The sequence below is a fragment of the Chinchilla lanigera genome, unplaced genomic scaffold (genome assembly GCF_000276665.1).
Source record: "Chinchilla lanigera isolate Chin_1 unplaced genomic scaffold, ChiLan1.0 scaffold00086, whole genome shotgun sequence".
Classification (NCBI taxonomy): domain Eukaryota; kingdom Metazoa; phylum Chordata; class Mammalia; order Rodentia; family Chinchillidae; genus Chinchilla; species Chinchilla lanigera.
This window is the reverse complement of record NW_004955487.1, coordinates 6,169,213-6,187,168: the sequence shown is the minus strand read 5'-3', so window position 1 is coordinate 6,187,168 and position 17,956 is coordinate 6,169,213. Positions and strand designations below refer to the sequence as shown.

The 17,956-nt window shown below is 53.5% G+C and overlaps 1 protein-coding gene across 3 annotated transcripts in view; it reads right to left on the bottom strand.

Moving 5' to 3' along the window:
- Positions 1 to 17,956, bottom strand: part of Lpin1 (lipin 1) — a 68,129-nt gene that overhangs the window by 20,148 nt on the left and 30,025 nt on the right. For 2 of the 3 annotated variants that reach the window (XM_005404433.2, XM_005404434.2), the window contains 7 exons: positions 11,086 to 11,286; positions 9,637 to 9,732; positions 8,364 to 8,671; positions 6,524 to 6,649; positions 4,579 to 4,683; positions 2,102 to 2,231; positions 742 to 1,042 (listed from right to left, as the gene is read on the bottom strand). In XM_005404433.2, coding sequence (XP_005404490.1) covers positions 742 to 1,042; positions 2,102 to 2,231; positions 4,579 to 4,683; positions 6,524 to 6,649; positions 8,364 to 8,671; positions 9,637 to 9,732; positions 11,086 to 11,286 — 1,267 coding nt within the window. The remainder of the gene's footprint in view (positions 1 to 741; positions 1,043 to 2,101; positions 2,232 to 4,578; positions 4,684 to 6,523; positions 6,650 to 8,363; positions 8,672 to 9,636; positions 9,733 to 11,085; positions 11,287 to 17,956) is intronic. The other variant, XM_005404435.2, reaches the window with a different exon arrangement.

Below are 17,956 nucleotides of genomic sequence, written 5' to 3'. Positions count from 1 at the left end.
AAACAGTTAATGCTTAATTTTTTTCTTGACCAATTTTGCATGCTCATATCAGGTAATTTGAACAACTAATTTGAAGACAACAATATGCAATATAACAACCACTGTTTAATTCTTACCATCTTGTTTAGTGAAGCTCTGTATCATTTCTACTTTTTTATTCTCTTTAATTATTTAATCAGTCTTGCATTCTTACATCTGGTAATCTAGCAACTTTCCTGCAGATAACAGTATGTAATATAACAACCACTGTCAATTCCTGTTATCTTGTTTTGAAATCCTATCCTGTTTTTATTGTTTTTGTGTTGCTTCATTTTTGCCTTTGTTTTTTTGTCTTTGTTGTTATTTTGGGTTGTTTTCCTCTTTAAATACAAAAAAAATAAAAATAAAAAAAAAAAGAAAAGCTCATTTCTGGGTTTGTCTGCATGATCGTGGGGGCATGAGCTCAGGCACTAAGTCCTGACCCCTTCCTCTCTGGTCTGTCCCCTGCTCAGCTTCCTGCCACCACAAACTGAGCAGCTCTGCTCCCCCACGCCCTCCGCCATGTTGTTCCCGCCCTGAAGCAGTCGACCGTGGACTGAACCCCCGAAACCGTGACCCAGACCCACGCGCCCCTCCTCACAGCTGTGGGAGTCAGGTGTCTCGTCCCAGCCACAGCAAAGCTGACAGACACACTCCAGAGGGGAGCACAGATGAAATGGGATACATGTCACATCGCAGTGCCGGCCTTAGCCTGGCTCCTACCTTTCCTCCGGGGAGAGTCCGTCTTGCTCACCGGCTGTGCCACGCTGGTAGCTGGGGGTTTGGGCTCCTCGGTCACTGGCACAGGTGGGGCAGCTGCTCCCAGGGCCTCGAGGTCCTCCTCAGTCACCAGCTGCATCTCTGGCTGCGGCCGACTCAGATCTGTGAGCAGCGCCCCAGCCAGTGTCGGCGACTGGTCGCTGAAGGTATCTGAGGATTCGCTGTGGATGGCCTGGAAGTGGGTTTTGTCACTTATCTTTCTACTGCTCAGTGGGCTAGGTTCTTTCATCTTGTGCGGAGAGGACTAGAGCAAAAAAGGGAGAGAAAGGAGATTGGAGAAAAGGCCAAACACAGGCCAAAAGACACACTGAGCCACCAGAGAAAAAGGGGTCAGTTAACAACCTTCTGTGGCTAAGGCCATTTTTTATTTTTTATTTTTTCCAGTACTGGGGTTTTTTTTTTTTTTTTTTTTTTTCTGTCTTTTTGAGACAGGGTCTCACTATGCAGTTCAGGCTGGCCTTGAGCTCACTTTGTAGCCCAGGCTTGTCTCAAACTTGCAACGATCCTCCTGCCTCAGCCTCCCAAGTGCTGGGATTACAGGCGTATGCCACCATGTCCGGCATCAGTACTGGGGATTGAACCCAGGGCCTTCTCACCAAGCTGCATCCCCAGACTTTTTTAAATTTTTTTTTTTATTATAGCCAGGGTATGGTGGTGCACAACCTGCAACCCCAGCACTCAGGAGGCTGAGGCAGAAGAATCGCTCTGAGTTCAAAGCCAGCCTGAACTGCATAGCGAAACCCTGTCTCAACAAGACAAAAAACAAAACAAAAATTTTTTTATTTTACTTTGAGACAGGGTCTCACTAAGTTACTAAGTTGGCCAGGCTGACCTTAAAACTTGCACTCTTGCTGCCTCAGCCTCCCAGAATGAATCTCGCAAAACTAATCTCTGCTACGACGACGAGGCAAGATGGTGTTCATCCTGGGGGCACAGTCAAAGCAGCTACTAAGATGGGGATCCCCACACTGCCAGCCAGACGGTGCTTTTCCACCTAGTTGTTCTGTGTGTTTAAAATACACACAACCAGGCAAGGCGGCACACATGGATACTCCCAGGAGGCTGAGACAGGAGGATCTCTACAAGTTGGGGGCACTCCTGAGCTACACAGTGAGTTCAAGGCCAGCCTGGACTACATAGCGACACCCTGTCTCATGAAAGAAAATAATAAAAATATAACCACAGGGCGTCTTCTTGGTGTGCTGCTACTGCACAGCTCCCTGTGATTTTGCTCCCATAGGCTCCTGGTTCTCGGGCTGGGGCTGAGGGAAACACCAGGGCACTGAGGCCCGGCCTGGCTCACCTTGGCGGCCTGCGGCAGCTCTCCCCACAACCACAGCATCTCCAGGTTGCTCCTGGGCGCCGCGCGGTCGCTGCCCTTGCTCACCAGCTCGGAGTCACTCTTCGGGGTGGAGGGCCGCGAGCCTGCAGGGCTTAAGCAAATGGGAACCATCACTCACATCACTCAGGGCGCCTGGGGTCCACAACCAGGAAGAGCCGTGGTGATCCCGGCTCTGGCCACCAGAGGTCGCCGCGCCCCTGTCCAGAGGAAGGAGCCTGAGCTGGCGCAGCTGGAGCCCCCAGAGACAGGAGGAAGAGTCACCAGGAAAGGAGACCAGGAAGACATCCACAGAGAGGACGCAGAGGAGAGGAGGCATCCTCCCAACCGCACCCTCCACACCTCGCCCTGAGCTCACCCCTCCTGCAATCGCAAATCAACGGTCTAGGCTCTGGGACAGCCACAGCAGGACCCTGGCTGGCCCCAACTTTCTACTTAAAATACTCACAGGCCAGGCCTGGTGGCACACACCTCGTCCCCACACTTGGGAGGCTGAGGCAGGAGGGTCGCCACGGGTTTGAGGCCAGCCTGGTCTCCACAGCGAGACAAAAATAAATAAACAAATGATTGCAAGTCTGCACTGGCTTTGAAAACGAGAGAAACTGTGTTACAACCTGGCTTTGACACCAGGAAACTCCATCAGGTGCTGCAGTTCCACGTACCAACTGATCGCGCTGTTTCTCTGAAAGGCCAGCCTCGAGGAGGTGCGGCATCTTCTCACCGCCACGTGCCCTGTATCTCTAATCTTTTCCTGCAGTACTGGAGACTGAACCCCATCCTTTGCTATTTCCGATTTCCAGACAGGGTCTCACTAAGGTGAATTTACCAAGCTGGGTTCAAACGTGCCATCCTCCCGCCTCAGCCTCCTAGAGGGCTGGGGTCGCTGGCGTGCACCACCTCACCTGGCTTACATTTCTACTTGGAAGACCTAAACAACGTCACACTTCTGCCCAGCACACAGCCGGGAAGAAAACGGCCTTCATTTCCTTCTTGCCTTCACTCTCACACCGCAGCAGAGCTTTTCAATGAACAGGACACGAAGAGACCACAGTTTTCCTTTAGCTCTTTCACAGACTTTATGTAGGGTGTTAAGCTGCTCCGGGTGGGTTTGGTGTGATTTGTCGCTGCCCCTGGTACACAGCTCCTACCCATCCAAGAGGTCCCCCTGTGGCTGATGTGGCCCTGACTGAGTGTGGTGGCGCACACCTGTCATCCCAGCACTCCGAGAAGCTGAGGCAGGAGGCTGAGGCAGGAGGATCACCTCGAGTTCAAGGCCGGCCTGGGCTACATAATGAGCTCAAGGTCAGCCCTGCACTGAAAAGTGAGACACTGACTCAGAGAGAGAGAGAGAGGAAGGAGAGCGTTCCGCGTTTCCGGCAGTCCCAGCTGGGCACGCTCACTGTAACTCTTCACTGTCACTCCTGTGTCTCCCATTTCCCTCAGTTTTAGAACGGCCCTCCCGCCTCCGAGCACACCACCTCTCGTGGGGGTATCCTGAGGTTCGGGCTTTTTGTTTGGCTCGTTGGGTTTTTGGTTTTAGGTTTGATGGCATTTTATTCTTTTGTTTGGTTTTAGTAGCGGGCATTGAACCCACCGGTGCTCTACTGTCCCTGTCTTGGAGACAGTCTAGCTACATTACCAGTCAGGACTCAAACCTGCAATCCTCCTTCCTCAGCCTCCCTCAGTGCTGAGATTACACGCTTGGGCCATCGCATCCAATTTGGTTTGGTTCTTTAATCAAAAAAAAGTTTTTCCAAGTAGAAACTACTCACAGCTTCACTTGGTAGGGTTTATAAAGTAAAACACAAAGGAGATTAGTCAGTGTGTAAGTAAAAATTGAGAAATAGCTAAGACAACTGTATCGAATTAAAATATCCGAACCCCAGGTCCATTGTACATTAGCTAATCTCCTGTATTAGTCTCCTAAATTCTGTTGCAGGATTGCAGTGGGAGCTGTCTGAATCCACGCAGACAGCCAAATAGGATATTTAAATATTTACAAGAAGGTATGTTAAATTATACTACAGTGGCATCCTAAAAATATCTCATAGGTTCATCTGCTCAACAATCCTAGACATAAAATAGAAGGTCCTATTCTCAACCTGTGCTTTATTATTCCGGTTTCCAAAGTACTCCACAGAAGTAGGGGAAATGAATGAAAATATGCTCAACCGTAATTCCCAGAGACTCAATTAAGGCTTAAAGAAAAAAGCTAATAATCTACAAATGCCTAAAGCAAAAGGAAAACAATAAGCTCTATGTCTTTGCTTCATCAGTAAGCGAGTTAGTAAATCAGACCCGTCAGGTCAGAATCCCCGCTTGCTAACATCCACAGCTTGCTCCAGGTTAATGGGAAAGTAGATCTGCAGCGTTTGATGCTGAAGCGTTACATGCGAATGTCCACACTGAACACACCCGAGGGGAGGGGCGCTGCCATCTACCTTTCGGAAGCATGCAGGTAGGAAGACTGTGGCGGGCAGGAGCTGGACAGGCCCCCCTCCGCGGCAGGCTCGGGCTGAGGGGGCGCCCTCTGGCAGTCTGCTCGGCTGTTGGATGCACCGCGATACACAATAAACCAAAAAAGAATCACAGGTCAATTAAATGGCATTTCCTACCTCTTCTTTCGTACTTACCCTTTTGTTTTTGTCTTTTTGGGACAGGGTCTCACTAGGTAGCTCAGGCCGGCCTTGAACTCACTATGTGCCCCAGGCTGGTCTTGAACTTGCGGAGATCCCCCTGCCTCAGCCTCCCAAGTGCTGGGATTACAGATGTGCGCCACTACGCCCAGCTTCCTACCTACTCTTTAACAGTGATGTTTGTGAGAAAAGGAAGGCATTTGGGCATCTGATGGCTGAGAGCTCTGCCTTGAAATCGACAGAAAATTGACGAGAACTTTCTATCACCAACAGGAAATGCTTGAGAGGATTTCAATTCCCATTTCCTCCCTGTCCCAAGTGTTCCTGGGGTCACAGTTTTGGATGGAACCAAACTCTTTAATCCAAAGGTTTGACAATCAGTGCCATCAGTCAACTTCAAGTCCAGAAGCGGGTCTGCTCATCCCAATGCGTATCCCCACCCCGTGCTCAGGACCACGGCACTGGACGTGACCCCTTCTCCAGATGCACAGGCAAAATACTAAAGGCTGTTGCTCGGGGCTGGGTTTAAACAGCTCCTCAGTTCTTAACACTAATGTGTAGATTTCTCATCCTTCCGGTGGATTCTACGGACCCTGATTGTTTTATTTCCAAACTACGGTTTTCTCCTCAAAAGCAGTCTCTCCAGACCCAGGGAAAGGACACAAGCGTCTCTCCAGGGTCTTGCGCCTGCTCAGTCTGGTCTGCGCCGCTGCTTTCCTGTAGCAACACGCCCAGCTCCAGCTGAGCTGTGCTGGACGTGTAGAACACACAGTTCATTTTGAAGCCTTGGTATGAAAACAATGTGAAGTATCTCCCCTTTTTTGTTGAACTGAAGGCCTCTGCACTGAGCTACACCCTCAGCCCTTATTATGTATTTTATTTTAAAACAACATCTCTCTAAATCACTAAATTGCCCAAGCTGGGCTTGAATTTGAGACCCTCCTGCCTCAGCCTCCCAGAGTGCCGGGATGACAGGCATGTTTCGCCATGTCCAGCTGTCCCCAACCTCAGCTCACACTGCTGAGTGTTCCTGTCTCATTCTTGGGGCGACCCTGGGCTCACTGGGACCAGGAGGGATTCACCGAGACCAGCTCTGGACAAGACCCACTGCCGCACACACAGGGCACTGCCACTGCGAGCCACGGGCACAGCAGGACCTGGGCGGAAGGAAGCCAGGAATGTTGCCACCTCGCAGGCAGACCGGCAGCTCCACACGCCGCCCACCTGACCTCTTAACGCTGCAACCCCCGACCGAGGCCACGGCCCACGATAACGTCTAGGACTCCAGCCCTCGGAAGGCTGAGGCGGGATGCTCAAGCATCCAGGGCCAGCCTGTGCGGGGACTCACAGCAATGTGTCTTTTCCTGTAACACCTTTTTTCAGCTTAAACATTCACTGCGGTGCTCGAGCACACTCGTTTTTGGGACTCCGGCACCGTGGATGAAGGGCGGGGGTCAGCAGCTCTGTCACAGTGGCCCCAGAAGTAACAACTCCACTTCCGATCCTAGCTTTGGGATGGGAACCAAGAGCAACTCAGCCCCGCTGCCACCTGTGTCCACCAGCGTCCCACAGCCCACAACTACCTCCTGTCAGCACCACCTGGGGAGCCAGCCTCAAACTTCAGGTGATCCTCCTGCGTCAGCCTCCTGAGTGCGAGAGTGACTGGTATGCACCACCACGCCCAGCTCTGTAACTAACTTCTACGCCTCTGGACCAGGACAGGAGAACCCTCGCGCACAGAGCGGCTCACCTGGGGCAGGGGGACCACTCTCTGTCTGAACTGGGGTACGGTGCCGACTGCAGGTACAGCGAGATTGAAGGGAGGTTTTCCTTAGGAAGTTCATCTTGGAACGGAGGTGCGTCACTAGACAGCGCTCTAGAGAGAAAAGAGGCAAAGTCAAACAGCCCTCATGATCCTGACCTCTTGTAAACTCAGGCACATTCCAGGCAGCGGAGAGGGGAGAGAGATGTCAGCAGAACACCCGTGTGTGCTCACTTGTGCTTTTGGCTGAATTATAAATCTAGAAAGATTCTGTCCAGCTGGGCATGGTGGTGCACACTGCAATCCCAGCACTCGGGAGGCTGAGGCAGGAAGATTGTTGCAAGTTCTAGGCCAGCCCGAGCTACACAGTGAGTTCAAGACTGGCCTGGACTACATAATGAGACTCAGTATGAGAAAGAAATAAAGATAAGCAGACGGACAGACAGACAGACAGATAAAGAAGGAAAAAAGGTGAAAAAAGTGCTTTTGTAGAAACATCTGGACTTATCCACGGATGAGAAGATCGCACCACAGCACCGTGTCTGTTTGTCACCTTTCATGTTTCAAAGCAGTGTCCCGAGCGATCTCGGGGCCCCGCACTGGGCCCATGTGTGACAGAACCACAGTCACACACAGCTGGAGCCAACAGGAGCTGCAGCCCGCAGACAGGCTGTGCTCTGCCTGGCGAGTGAAACAAAAGACTCCAAGCAAACATGGCTTCCGGTTACAGCGGCCGCGGAACCAGGCAGCTTCGGCATGGCGCACGCGTTAGGACTGCGCATGCGCGGCCTCTGCTGCACCCACCCCACCCCCACCCCCCGCCGTCCACCCCCCGGCCACCCACACACACCCGGGACTGGACTACAGCGCTGGTGGGTGCGGGGACAGCGGCGCTGCTGAGCCAAACCATCTTCAGCCAGAAAAAAAAGCTCATTCGATTCTAAATCATGAGGCAAAGGGATATTCCCGACCTGCCATCACGTGACCAAGATGTAAAACACAAGTATCAAGAAGGACACAAATGACATGGAAAATTGAAACAGCACGTGATCTTTAAAAATGAGTTTTCAAAACTGTCACTTTTCACCAAAACAGTAATGCACACAAGGACAATTTTCCAGCACAGTTAGAAGCAAATAAAATTGGCCATTAAATTTTGAGCCTGCTCCAAATGAAAAAGGAAAGAGTTTGTGTGTAGATGTGAGTGTGTGCTTCAGCCATCTTTGTTTTTATTTCTTGAGACAGTGTCTCAGTATGGAGTCCAGGCTGGCCTTGATTCTCAGAGATCTTCCTGCCTCAGCCTCTGAGTGCTGGAATTACAGGCACGTGCTACCTACGCCTCCTGGCTCTTTTCTCACTAGTCAGGACTATCCTTGGGGCTTTCACAATGAGCTACAGCCTCCGTCTCTTTCATTTCATTGCATTTCATACACAGTGTCAGTAAGTCACTATATTGCCCAGGGTGGGCTCAACCTTGGGGTCCTCCTGCCTCAGTCTCCCAGAGGGCGGGGACTACAGCAGTGTGCGCACCACAGCCGGTTTCCTTCCTGCCCGTTGCTTCTACTCTGGCAGCTGAAGTTTCCAGCCGAGGAGGCTCGGCCTTCCTAGCTGTCTCTCAGTTATATGCTGCATCTCTCTCCCACACCTAAGTTGGGTCCACCCGATCCCAACATTCAGCCCAGCCACAGAACAAGGAACTCCCTGCAGGAAGAACAGCGCTTCTGAAACTGTGGTGCATGCCCGTGATCTTAGCACTCAGGAGGCTGAGGCAGGAGGACTGCAGGCTCAGGGCCAGCCCGGGCTGCGCAGCAGAACTCCTCACAGGTACCTGTTGCCGTCGGGCAGCCCCGCGTCCTCGTCCGAGCTCATCTCCATGGGGAACATGTCCTCGTCCTCGGACGTGTTGGTGGCGTCATCTCTTTTCAAGCTGTCCAGCTGGGACTTCCTCCTGCGCTTCCTCCTCTTCTTCGCCAGCGAGCTGCCGGAGGGGGCCTCGCTGGGGGGCAGGGCCGGGGCAGGGGTGCTGGGGTCCAGGCCCCTGGTCCTGTCCGCCGCGTTCCTCCTCAGCTGGCACTCCATGCGCGAGGCGCCCTCTGACAGGATGGGGGACGTGGCCAGGTACGTGGGGATCACCTCCTGTGGGGGTGCAGGGCGGGACAGGCTGGGGGGCGTGAGCCAGGCCTCACTCGGGAGCCTGCACCCCGGGGGACAGAGTGTCCCAGCCACCAGGCCCTGGACACACGCTGCCCCCTCCCACGGACGATCAGAAGGACAACTATCCCCAAAGACCAGAGGGAAGCAGTGAGCTGCGTGTCAGTGATGTCGACGGAAGGAGCTGAGCAAAGAGCGACAGCGCTCTGGGAAGGGGACGCAAGTTCACATTTCAGAGTGCGAGTGGGGACACAAATAGAGGAAGTGCATTTCTAATACGCACTGAATTAAGGCAAGGGTTTTTTTAAGTAACAAGCCACTAGCTGACAGCTGTGCCCAATCGCCGCCTACACCAGGGCACCAGGTACACGCTGCTGAGCAACGAGCCGCTGGCCTCCTTCCTTAGAAACAGGAAGTCCCAGCACTCGGGAAGTGAGACAAGAGGACTGCCGCACAGTCAAGGCCAACCTGGGCTACACAGTGAGTGCAAAGCCAGCTCGAACTACACAGTGAGGCTCTGTCTCAAACAGAAACAAAGCAAGAAATCTACACCTTGGAATAAAAAAATAAATATATAAAGCCACTGATTCACACACTTGAAATGGATCAACTGAACATGGTGAGTGCAAGGCCAGCCTGGATATCTAGCAAGACCCTATCTCCAAAAACCCACAATTAACTAAACGAACAGAAAGTAACGGGAAATAAAAGGGATCTGGTCCCTCCCTAAATAAAAACCAAAACACCTGTCCGCATGACACCTGACGCCAGTGTAACCCATACACTGGGGACAAGGGTGGGCCCAGTGTGAGGTGCGGGTCCCGTCCTGCACCTGAACCAGGCCGGGTCATGCGTCTGTGACCTGCCCACCGCTGGGTCACCGCCCAGCCCTCACCGCCCATGCTGCAAGCAGGGAGCGGGTAAATCTCGACCCCCACCACCATCCTCACCTGATCGTTATCCGCCTCTTGCACAAAAAACGCTTCTCCGTTGTCCCCCAGTTTCATGTGCAAGTCCACAGATTCCCCATTGATTTCTATGTCAACCTGGAGAGGAAAACGGCAATGGGCAGCGCCGGCCACCACAGGACAGCGCGAGGGCACAGGCGCCGCTGAGCACAGGCGCCCGACCCCGCTCAGCCCCAAGCCTCGGGCATCCACCTGACCCCGCCACCCGCCCCGAGCACCCCCGGGTCCACGCTCGGGACAGCACGGCCCTGACCCGGGAGCACGGAGCCCGGGACGGACACGCTGCCCCAAGCCACCTGGCCCAGCTCCCCTTTCCCAGCTGAGCGGGGTGACTGCCCAGGGCTGCAGAGCTGGAGGGTGGAGAGGAGGAGGTCAAACCGCAACCCACGCCTGGTGCCAGGCTTCAGACAACACGCTGGAACTTTAACCTGCCATGGGCTGGGACCTGCAAAGTCTCGGCCCAGAGCCTGGTCTTCAGCTTCACAGAGCCAACTTGGTACTGCATTCTGGCTCCAAACCCAGGGGCAGGAACATTCGGTCACTATCTAATGGTCTCTCTCCATGTGGTGGCAGACTGACTTTTCCAAGACCTTCCCAAGAATCCCCTCAACATCCTCCCGCTCTCGCAGGCACGCTCATCCCATCATCTCGCCACTTTCTGCAGCAGCTCTGGAGTCCTCTTTCCTGAGGGTCTTTACCGGTCTTTACCGGGTGAGGTTAAAACTACAGTGAATGCTGCTGCTGAGCGCCATCCAGCAGAAAGGCAGCTCTTAAAATCATGACATTGTGTCCTCATCCACCTTCATCACCAAATCTGGCACCGTGTGACTTCTGGCTCTTTCCAAAAGGCAAGATGACCATAAAAGAGAAGCATTTTGAATCCATTCAGGACATCGAGGCAGCCAGGATGGCGCAACCAAAGACCCTCAGGAAAGAGGGATCCAGAGCTGCTGCAGAAAGCAACAGACAATGGGATGAGTGTGATGAGGGGGAAGACTCTGAAGGAATCCGCAGCCATGCACCCCTTACTGCGATATACTTTTTCTGTGTAATCTTCCCCTGTATTTTTCAGCCTCCTGAGCCATCAGGCCCACTCTCCCAGTACACCTGTCTCCACGAGTTGCCATCACGGAAGCCCAAGCCACACGCAGGGGCCATGCGGAGGTATGTGGCCCGAGCCCTGGCTCAGACCTGAGCTGAGAGACGCCATCAGCACCTCGTCACACGGGGCCAGAGTTCAATGACTCCAGCGACAGCAGGGAACAGGTGAACCACAGCCCTGGGCCAGGTCCAGTCCCCGAGCCCAAGGTCCCAGCACTCAGGAGCTGGACACCCCGTGTGACTGACCAGTCACGGTCAGGTCGGGGGCAGCCGCGTCCGGGGGCGCTCACAGTGCGCGTCCGAGGGCCCAGGCCAGGGACAGTGTCTCACCACTTTCTCCCGGGAGCGCAGCACGCCCATCTTCCCAAAGCGGACGTGGAACGGAGAGCACTGCAGGGTCCCGTTGGGCTGGCGGATGACGATGATGTCAATACACCCCGACAGGGTGGCGGGGTTCAGTCCCTTGTAGAGCTCCTTCACCGTCACGAACACCTGGCCGGCCAGCTGCCCCACGTAGTTCATGGTCTGAGCCTGGGAAGCAGACAGAACACCTGAACTCAGAACGGCCGCCCAGAGACCATCGCGATGCACTCCCGTCCAGTTCAAAATTGAGGTTCTGACGCATGGTGCAGTGGCGCACGCCTGTCACCCCAGCACTCTGGGAGGCTGTGACAGGGGACCCCACGTTCAAGTTAAACCTGGGCAACTTAGGGCCTTAGCAAGACCCTGTCTCCAAATAAAAACGAATAAACGAGAAAGGCTGGAGACGGAGCTCAATCCAAAAGCCTTGAGTTCAATTCCACCGCTCCTGGCCAAAACACACATTCTCTGTGTCTGCAGTTTTACAGGTTTAACTAACCTGGAGCAAGGGGGTGTGGCCTGGCTCCTGTAAAGACGATACAATGTATCCTAAATATGATACAGTGTACCCCCAGATGATACCATGCTAGTGCAATGTGCCATAAAATGAAATGCTACTGACAGAATGTACGGCTAAAATGACGCATTGAAATGACGCACTGCAACCCCGGCGCTTCTTACAAGGAATCCTCCTTTATGACCTGTGCTGGTCACTGCATGACGAGGTCACTCCCCAGCCGAGGGCCATCCCGCTGAGAACTGCCACTGATGTATCTGTCACTAATTGTAGCTCTGCCCTGCTGCCCTCCCCACTTCACGGGAAGCAGCAATTCAAGATGACCTTGAGGCGCCCAAGTTCTGAGCAGGACGGTTCTCTGTTTTAAGGAAATACAAAACACACCCAGGGACTGACATCACTCAGACAGACTTCCAGCATGGCAGAGGGGCCAGCTCAGATTCCTGGAGGACGCCCCCTGCGGCGGCCACTGGATTGAGCTGGAGACTTTTCCTACTGCCCAAGTTTTTTGAGACAGGGTCTCACTATGTAGTTCAAGCTGGCCTTGAACTCATTATGTAACCCAAGCTGGCCTCCAATCCTCCTGCATCAGCCTCCCAAGTGCTGGGTTTATGGGGGTGCGCCACCACACCCAGAGAAAGGAGCGTTCTCATGCACGCCACTGCCTGGATAAACCATGAGGCCATTACGCTAAGTGGAAGAAGCCAGTCACAAAAAAGACGGACGCAGCAGGACGCTGTTATAGGTGCCCCCTGCATCAAGCAAACTGAGTGACAGCAGAGAGCCCTGGTGACCAGAGGCTGGGGGAACTGGGAAAGCAGGGCTGCGTACTTGACGGGGTGGGGAGGTGGGCACACTGATGCTGCCGAATGGTGCACGCAGTGGTCATGACAACACATCGTACGTTAGGTGTGCCTTACCTCAATTTTTAAAGGAAGTGGGGAGGGAGAGTTCTGTATTAACTAGAACTCGTTTCAGGAAGATGGCTTAAATATGACTTAGAAAGCCCATCATGGTGGCACCTTTAGCCACAGCACTTAGGAGGCTGAGGCAGGAAGATCACCATGAGTTTGAGAGTCCGAGGCCAGACTGAGCTACACAGTGAGTTCAAGACCAGCCTGAACTGCACAACAGGATCGTACCCCTCACCGCCACCAAAAAAAATGTTTTAAAAGTAAGACTTGGTACTCCTTTCCCAGCCCTTCCAAGCACGCTTCATAATAAACGCCGGGCAAATATTTAAAGAGCCCCCAGCTGGGCACTGACTCCCAGATGTCACTTCCTTCAGCTGCCTCTGAAGTAAAAGACTAAAGGAAGAACCCGACTTGTGGGGAGATCTGCAGCTAGAGGAAAACAGCCCGATCCCTTCTCACACCACCAGACAATATCCTCGCTGCCGCACTTGCCCGATTCCTCGTGTCCAAAGGGATGCGGGATCAGGATCGGGCAGAGGGAGGGTTGTTTTGACCAAGGAAAGTAATTTCATAACCTCAAGGTAACAGAAGATGAGTACAGCAGGGAAGAGAACAAACAAGATGCTTCCACTTCCAGTGCAACAGCTCTAAGACACCTGCTCCTTGTTCAGTTCAGCCCAGGCCAGACCTTTCCTTTTTTTTTTTTTCTTTTTTTGCATTTTGTTTTAACTTGGTTTTTTGAGAAGGGGTCTCACTATGTAGCCCAGGCTTGTCTTGAACTAGAGGAGATCCTCCTGCCTCAGCCTCCTGAGTGCTGGGATTACAGGCATGCGCCACCACACCTGGCAAGGTTACTTTCAAATCTATGGATTTCCATCTCAAAATATGGCAAGAAATAGCTGCTTCACCTGACAGGGCTTTATTTCCTTGAAGGAGGATTCTACAATCCCTAGTTCTAAAGTTTTTGAGGGAGAACTCAGCCAGCCTTGGATAGGATAAACTATGCTGCGTCTTCTGAGGAACTCTGAGGTTATATAACACATAAACATATATTTTTCTTCTCTTTCTTTCCTCCCCTCCCTCCTTCCTTCCTTCCTTCTTTTCCAGTACTGAGAATTGAACTGGAAACCTCACTGAGCTGCATCCTCAGCCTTTTTATTTTCCATTTTGAGACAGGGTCTTACTGAACTGTTAAATGCCCAGGCTGAGCTGGAACTTGTGATCCTCCTGCTTTGGCCTCCCAGAGTGCTGGGACCACAGGCGTGCACCACCGCGCTGGGCTCATAATTCTATTTTAAATCTTCAGTTTGAAAAAATAAATAAATAAATCTTCAGTCTGACCTTCTGGAACTGAGCGCGCTTTCTGCGGCCGTTTGGTCCTTCTGGTAAAGCAGGGACACAGGGAGCACAGGGGCCTACAGGAGCTCAAAAGCCCCGCTGCGACCTCTGCTCCAGAAAGCAGCACCGCTCACCCCACCAGGACGAAGGAACAGAGGTCCCAGGCCTCCTTGTCCCTCAGGGACGTTAGGAAATTCTGCGTTTACTCCAAAACCACCAGACTCTGTCTCTGGGCTTTGCCAAGTGCCAAGAAATGTCTTCTGGGAACTTTCACCAGAATGCAAGGCCCGGCCTCAGCCCATGGAGCCCAGGGTCCTGCTCTCAGGCCCGCCCAGCAGGGAGATCACGGTTGGGTAAGTGTGGAGGACATTCTTTGATTAGCATGTATTGAGGACACAATGATTTGTTTATTATTTGTTAAGAGTTTCTTAAGGCTTCATTATACAGCCTGGATTAACCTTGAGTTTACGATCCTCCTGTCTCAGCCTCCTGAGTGCTGGGATTACAGACGTGTCTTGGATTACACATGGAGAAGGATAATCCTTTAATTATCCTTGCTAAAATGTTTGGGATCCACCCGTTTGTACTAGCTACGCCCTTGGTTCTTGCTCAGTAAAAGGTGACTGAAATTGGTATTCGAGGCTGCAGTCTAAGAGGCTGTAAGCCCCCGATCCCAGAACTTTGCCTCTCTTCTTTTTGTAGTTTCTCTTACTTTTCTTTCCATCCGTGGGCACCTCGTTTTTTGGGACCTGTCACCCTCAATAGAACTACAGGTAAGGGCGCCTGGCCCAGCCCAGCAACGTGCTGTGTTCACAGAGACACCTCGGGCAGCAGTGCCAGACAGCCCGCCAGCCAGGGACAGGCAAGGCCCTGGCCAGCCAGGCAGCCTGGACTCAGACATTTCCTAGGCACCCTAGGCTGGGTCCCTCGCAAGGGTGGGGACAACGGCACCACAATTCCACTGTCAGGAGTGGGAACAGCCCTGCAATGTAGAGACACACACACACACACAAACGGGGGATTACAGCTGCCTATAAGACGGAAGATTAGAAGTGAAATCCACAGGACTCCAAAATAGGATAGGGCAAGGCTTCCAAATAATGGATGGGGGCAGCTTCCACTCTGTAAGCATTAATATTCAAGTGTAACTGTAAAGGGAAAATTCAGCAGGACATCTCCATGTATCCTGGTATGTGTGTATCACAGAATTCTGGAATGTTACAGACCCACTGAGCAAGATTCCTGGGGCTCGAGCTGGGCATGGTGGCACACACCTTCAATCCTAGCACACGGGAGGCTGAGACAGGAGGATCGCCACAAGTTCGAGGATTTCACTAAGTTGCCCGGGCTTGGCTTAAACACAACATCCTCCTCCTCAGCTTCCCAGAGTGCCTAACAATTTTTAATAACCTCAGAGAACTGGGGGTGAGGGAGGTAGGAAACTCTGGTGCACTCAGCTCAGTCCCTGTATCACTGAAACCACTGGACAGAAGCACGTGGGGGCCGCCTGCTGTCACCCGATAGCAGGTGACCGCTGCCTCTGACACAGATGAGATTCTGCAATGCTTGGCTATCATGTGCCACGTGACCAGTGTCCCCAGCTTCCTGCCAGGGAACACAGAGGGCCTGGTCAGCAGGGTGTGAGGACACAGAAGACGCAGTGCGGCCCTGTGCGTGTGGCGGTGGGCGTGGAGGCGTCTGAGGTTTGGACCCAGCCCATCTAACCCGAGGGCACAGTCTCCTCATGGCCCCTCGGGAGCCCACGCCACCTGCTTGTCCCCAGTGAGGACCAAGTGTCCTGGGCTGCACAGTCTCAGGCTCCTACTCCCATGACTCCACGGCCTGAGGCAAATTACTCACCACCTGTGCCTCAGTTTTGTGCCTATAAAATGGGTGCTTTCAACTGTGCCCTGAACACAGGATCACAAGACAGGAGGACCAGGAAAGGACTCTGCCAGTCACATTCACCCTATGAAAACCAGAGGCACATTCTACTCACACACAGCTCCAGACAGAAACCTGCCTTCACAGCCAGGCATGGTGGCGCATGCCTGTCATCCTAGCACTTGAGAGGCTGAGGCAGGAGGATCTCTGTGAGTTCAACACCAGCCTGGGCTACACAGTGAGACCCTGTCTCAAAAATTAAAATAAGTAAAGTGGACCAAAGTTCACTAAAGTTTGAGACCTCACGCTGGTCTTCCTGGGCGGGCTGTCAGCAGCCTCTGGGGCCCACTGGTTGCCAGGGAGCAAGTCCTCCCTCAGGTCAACAGTCAACCAGCGTATACGTCCCGGGAGGTTCCCCAAAACTCGCCAGAGCCACCCTGTTGGTGCACTGCATGCCCACCTCTCCCTGAACAAGGGGCCCCGACTCAGCCCTCCACGGGGGCCCCACCGCGATCAACCACCACCCTGTGCAGGGGTCAGACCCTGCCCCTTGGGTGGCAGACACAGCAAGAGCCTCCTCTAGGACAGCCGGGGCGGGCGGGGGCACCTGCAGTGATTTGGCGACTTCGGCCGCAGGGCAGGGCCGTCCTGACCCACGGAGAGCCCCTTCAGGGACACCTCCAGCTTGGAATCCTGACAATCAGGGGTGTGGGCGAGGGCAGCACTCCGCGGGGGGGGGGGGGCTGAGGCAGGAGGGTCACAAGTCAAGACCATGTCTCAAAATAAAAAAAAACGGGGTCAGGCATACAGCTCAGCATCTCAGGGCCTGCCTGGCAAACATGAGGTCCCCGTTCCATGCCCAGTTGCAAAAAATCAATAGCTGGAGCCGGAGCTCTGGGTGCACACTTCAGTCCCTGGTATTGAACAACAATAATAAAAACCGCCACCACGACTCCCCGACCCCACTGTGCGTCCCCCCGCACCACCGTTAATGGTTTGTCACAGCCTCGTGAGCGAACACCATCTCCTATTTGCACAAATGGGAAACTGAGGCTCAGAGTCAGCAGGGTCCAGCCCAAGCTCCACAGCCGAGAAAGGCCGGAAACGGTGAAGCCCGAGTCCTATCACTGTCTCAGCCTCGAGGCCCAGCCGCAGCTCCCAACTTTGCCCTGCCCTGGGGCTGGCACAGCGCCAGCTGACCAACGGTCCCCTGAGCAGGACGCCCTGGTCTCCCCTGACCCCCACCTCCCATGGGAGCCTCAGCGACCCCCTTGCACTCATGCCTTTCTTCTGGTTGGTTGGTGGTTTTTGAGACAGGGTCTCACTACATAGCCCAGGCTGGCCTCGAACTCAGAGCAGTTCTCCTGCTTCAGCCTCCCACAGCTCAGGGACTACAGGCATGCGTCACCACACCCGCTGTATTTCTCTGTTTCACACGTTCCTCAATGCGTGTCTCCATTCATGAAACCCAGGTTAGGGGACAAAGGATATGGAGTAAATTTCACAATCCACTACCACACCACTGCCCCATTCAAAAACAAAAACAAAAGTTACAAGCTCGTCTTCCCCAAACACCTCTACTATCGTGTGGCAAAGGGCTGGTTCTAAGCTCTCCCGGCCAGGGAGGTGGCGCACACCTGTTATCCTAGCACACAGGAAGCTGAGACAGGAGGATGCACCAGCCTGGGCTACACAGCGAATTCAAGGCCAGCCGAAACTACATAGTGAGACCCTGTCTCCGAAACACACACACACAACTTTAAAACAAGCAAAAGAAAAAACTCACTACCAAAACATCACTTCTCAGCCAGGACTGGCAGCACTGGTCTTTACTCCCCAGTGCTCTGGGAGGCTGAGGCAGGAGGATTTAAAGTTCAAACCCAGCCTGGGCAACTTAGCGCGACCTGGTCTCAAAATAAAAAATGTACAAAGGGCTGAGGCTGCGGCTCACTACAAAGGCCCTGGGTTCAAACCAGGACCGTAGAAAAAAGCAACTTCCCCCATTCTCACCCCGGGTCTCCAGGCTTCCCAAAACCCTGGCCGCGCCGGGAGGGCACTGGGCCTGCCCCGGGGCAGGGATCTCAAGTAGAACCAGCCCGAGGCCCGGCGCGGCCCCCGGCAAGCTGTGTGACCTTGGGCGCGCGGCCCCGCCCGCGCCTCAGTTTCCCCGGGCGCTCCGGGAGGGTTC